This window comes from Mirounga angustirostris, unplaced genomic scaffold (genome assembly GCF_029215605.1).
Source record: "Mirounga angustirostris isolate CCGP_5_RB_7025 unplaced genomic scaffold, mMirAng1.0.hap1 SCAF_8, whole genome shotgun sequence".
Lineage (NCBI taxonomy): Eukaryota > Metazoa > Chordata > Mammalia > Carnivora > Phocidae > Mirounga > Mirounga angustirostris.
The window spans coordinates 17,622,687-17,627,500 of NW_026991716.1; the positions used below are offsets into that span (position 1 = coordinate 17,622,687).

General features: G+C 40.8%; 1 protein-coding gene across 1 annotated transcript in view; it reads left to right on the forward strand.

Moving 5' to 3' along the window:
• Positions 1 to 644: 644 nt before the first annotated feature.
• The window catches only part of LOC135365622 (orofacial cleft 1 candidate gene 1 protein-like), a gene marked incomplete at its 5' end in the record, with an annotated part of 33,044 nt that continues 28,874 nt past the window's right edge, over positions 645 to 4,814 (forward strand). The window contains one exon of the mRNA XM_064598197.1: positions 645 to 695. Within this exon, the coding sequence (XP_064454267.1) occupies positions 645 to 695 (51 nt within the window). The remainder of the gene's footprint in view (positions 696 to 4,814) is intronic.

Below are 4,814 nucleotides of genomic sequence, written 5' to 3' on the forward strand. Positions count from 1 at the left end.
TGGATCCCAAGACACTGGGATCATGACCCGAGCCGAAGGCAGACGCCTAACGACTGAGCCACCCGGGTGCCCCGTAACAACTGTATTTTAATTAAAATTAAAATCCAAGGAGTTTTAAGAGCGCTAAAAACACATCTCTTTTCATGAGAATTTGTGTATTGCATCTCTTTGCTGGATGAAGTTCTCAGAATTTAATCTGCTAGGTCCCTAAGTGCACATATTTATCATGGACTTTATCAGGTATCATCCATTTAGGACAGTTGCAAACCTGGATCCTATTTTTAAAAAAGATAATGTAGTAAAGCATCAACAGTAAATTTTTAGCATCCTTTTAGTGCCATCAGAATTAGTCACCTTTTGGGCATAAAACAGGAAGTTTAGGCTGTCTTGATCAAGTCTGAACTCTTCCTAGTAAAACATTTTGTGAACATTCATGGACTCTCAGTTTATCAGGAGTCTGGCTCGAGCAAACGAGAACAACAGTAAAAACAGGACCCCAAATCAAATCCTGTTGATGCTGAGAATTCTCGGGACCATTTAAGTAGCATCATAGCTCTCCGACCCCAAATTGCTTCATCTATCTTATGGCCAGACCAATTTATTCCAGTTTTTAAATATTATTTTTCTTTTTTAGAGGGACTTGATTTAAATCTGTGCATTGCCGAGGGCAAGGAGCGGAGAACATGGACAGAGAGGTAAGATGGATATAACAGTAGTTCCCTTTTTGATTTTTTCCTTTAAAAGCAGCCTTTTAAGCTTTATTTTTCATAATATGATCCACGGATGAAAAGTAGAGAAGTGAGGAGAAATTTAGCCTCCTTTGTAGCACTCACGAGTAAAGAGGATGATTAACGAGTGTAGCAGACAATGTAGCAGCTAAAGAGAGTCTATGGAAGTTAAACAAAAGTGCCTTCAGAACTTCCAAGGATTCCCATGATCCATAGTAGGACCTCATTGTGCCTGTCCACTGTTTCTAGTTTTGATTAGATTTATAAACACAGCGCCACATATTTTCATGTGGCTTATCGCCCAGGGGCAGAATTAGATTGGCCGCACTGAAACTGTGAGGCTTGTGAGTTTGGGGCAAGGGCTATAGAGCGAAATAAGTAGTGTAATTGTTTTTGTGGAGTGACCGTGGGACCTCCTCTGTTCTGAATTACACATGGCTCAACCCTTTGACCTACCCAGACTCGGCAGTGGCTGGCAGAACTCCGAGAGTCCTGGGAGAGGATTCAGCACTGACGAGCTGGAGCATTATCAGTCAGGCTAGATGTGCGCCAACAGCCATCGAGAAGTTACCAGTGAGACCGTATTTGTGACCACCTCAACTTTGTTGAACTTGGCACCATATCAGTTATCATTTCCACAGGAGGTGCCAATGTGAGAGATTTTTTGGAATCTAAATGTAGCATGAATCCTTTGATTAGAAGTGTATATATATATATATATATACACTTTTATATATATATATTTTTCCAGTATACCTGTTTATATATATTCAGTATACCTTCTTTTTATATATTCAGTATAAATGTTATATGTATGTGTGTATATATATATATATATATATATATTTTTTTTTTTTTTTACTAAATTTTGGATAATCTTCAAGGATATTTTGGCAAATTATCCAAAAATTATTATTTTTTTAAAAATACATAAGGTTTCAGGAAATGTTATAAGCTTTACTTAAAGTTTTCATTACAATGAATTTAATTTAAATTCTTTAAAAAAATAGATGGCAACCCACTGATATAATTTTTTTTTTTTCTAAAGATTTATTTATTTGACAGAGAGAGATAGCGAGAGAAGGAACACAAGCAGGGGGAGTGGGAGAGGGAGAAGCAGGCTTCCCGCAGCGCAGGGAGCCCAATGTGGGGCTCGATCCCAGGACCCTGGGATCATGACCTGAGCCGAAGGCAGATGCTTAACGACTGAGCCACCCAGGCGCCCCCCCACTGATGTAATTCTTCAAAGCTTAGGGGGATTCAGAGGACTTTCAGAAAAGGTGGGAGAGAATCGTATGCTGACACTTTTGTATTTGTGGAGAATGTACTCTGTGAGTCACATGATGATATCACATATACATCTATGTGTGATTTTGAACTCAGCCACTTGAATTTTTATTTTCCATCCAGTCAATTACATTTTCAAAGGTAATATAAGCAGAGAACACCAGTTCACTTTCTGGCAATTGATACTATTTTAAAAACTAGTCCTGTTTCTGTCACAGCCAGAAATTTTTTATCAACTTTTTGTTCATGGCCACTTGTACAAATTAAAGGTCTCTCTAGGTATTTTGTGCTTATGACAACTTGGAAATAACCTAGCATTTAATTTTTTTCTTTCTCATCTGAGGCAACTCAGACTGAATGTTGGTTCAATTCTTAGTTAGATACATGACATTTAAATTTTTCTTTAAAGAATACACAACTTTGGAGCACCTGGGTGGCTCAGTCAGTTAAGCATCTGCCTTCTGCTCAGGTCATGATCTCCTGGTCCTGGGATCAAGCCCTGCATTGGGGGTCCCTGCTCAGTGGGGAGTCTGCTTCTCCCTCTGCCTCTGCCCCTCCCCCCGCTCCTGTTCTCTCTTTCTCAAAATAAATAAATAAAATCTTAAAAAAAAAAATACACAACTTCAACTACATTTTTTTTTTTTTTGAATTGTATTTTTTTACTGTAGGAATTCAAAACCAGAATAGGGAGGAACTGATCAGATTATTTAGGAAAGGGGGAAAACCCCACTAAAATATTCTATGAGCCCCCCCAACAAAACTGCATTCAGCCCTACCGGGTCTTGGTCTCATTAGCAATGAAGAGTTTGCTCTCCATATAATCTAACATGGAATGCTTAGAGCAGACAGGTGCAAATTGCAAGCTGTTTCACTTTGGCTGTTATCCCTTAAACAGACAAAGTAATAGACTGGGGGAACAAAAAGGGTTCCAGCTCAAGCTGCATAAATGAAAGTCTTAACAGGGACAGACCAGCTGGCTAGGAGAATTCAATGAGGTGAATACTAAATATTACCTTTATGCCATTTGCCAAGGAAAACGGCTTCACTAACACCCCCTGCCTTTTATTATTGAGATGATGTTCCTTCAAAACAGTCTTTTGCTTTATTGTAAAGGCAACGCGAGGGCCAACGTGGAGGAGAACAGAAGCCAACATACCTGTTCCTGTTTACCATCATTACACTCCTCCGAGCAATTCAGGCATGATTAGGTTCCTGGAGGTGGACCAGACTGACAGTATTTCTAGCCATTTTTTTTTTTTTTTTTTTTTTTGGCTGATACAAGCAAAGCCCCAGAGCAGTAAAACAACTAAAACAATCACTACCACCCCCTCCTCCCCAACAGGATGAATCTGCTGAGCTAGTCTGCTGAAAAAAACAAAAAACAAAAAACCCAAAAAGCAAAACAAAACACTTGTTCATATTAGGGACACCTCACTTAGTTTCATGCACGAGACGGCCCATGCCAGAATGTGTAGGAATCTAAGGTATGTCTCTGAAAGGAGACCCTAAGTCGGTCATGCCAAAGTGGCTTTGCTTTGTGACTCGCCGGGCGTGCGCTGGAAGGGCTGTCTGGAAGCTGGAACCCTGACCTGCGCGCGCGCGCGGAGGCCCCGGGGCGAGGTCTGCCGGTGAGGTCTCCCCGCGCGCGGGAGCGGAGGCCGACAGCCCCCAGCCGGCCTTGTTTACAGCCGGACCTGGGAAAACAGCTAGACACAAATGAGGGCTGACGGTTTCATGAAGCACAGTCGGTTGATCCCAGATGCAATCTGACTGCCCTGAACTGAGCCACGATTTGTGCAGTGTGCAGAATTCACTTTCTTGCTGGTCTGTGCCCACCAGGCTCCGAGCCGCGCCCGCCGCGCCCCTCGGCCATGGCTTTGAGCGCAAGCCGAGCTGAACGCGGCGCTGGGGGACCCCATTCCTTCTGACAACAATCACATTCTTTTAGGAACTTCGTGCGTTTTGCTCGTCACTGGTTATAAATGAGGTTGCTGTAGTGCATGTTCGCTACTCCATCGCAGTGTTTTGTTTTTATTTTCCAAGTTGACCGTGTCGCATCAAAAGGTATTTGTTGCTTTTTAACGAAAAAGAAAATATCATCCCAAACGCTGTGAGTTCTTACTAATTCCAGGCAGGTTTTTTTTTTTTTTTTTTTTTCTTTCCTCTGTTCAAATCACAAAGTATTACTTGCTTTTTCTCACACTACATTTCTATATTTAGTAGGATAACTTTAATAAGTTTTTTTGAAAAGACCTGATTTATCACCACTTAAGCACACATGTAAAATAAATGTCTTACCAGAAACTGCTGGCTTTGAATTGATTTAGAGTTAGATTAGATCAATTAGTAGATATATAAAGGGAAAGAGCCATCAGGTCTCTCCAGAGTAGTTCCAGTCAAGATTTCTAAGCATTTTGCTTTTCTTCAGATCGAAGTAGACATCAACGGGGAGCAGGAAGATACTGATGATTAAATTTTGTTTCTTAATTTAATTTTTCAAATACTATATAGGTATTTAATAAATTAATATGAACTTATTAGAAATATTAAAATTCCGTAAACAAGCCAACTTAACAAGCGGCCAGGAATGAAGGAATTGATGTCAAATATGAGTGAAGGATTAGCTCGCCTGAGCTGAAGAGAGAAAATCTCATCAGGAAAGAGAGAATCGCAAAGGAAAGGGGTGGATGAGACTGCAGGTTACACCCCTTAAAGGCGCCGGTGTGTGAAGGAGAGAGAGAAAAGAGCGAAGAAATTGGCCAAGTGGAGAAGTGGGAAATCACTGCCAATTTCCTCTTG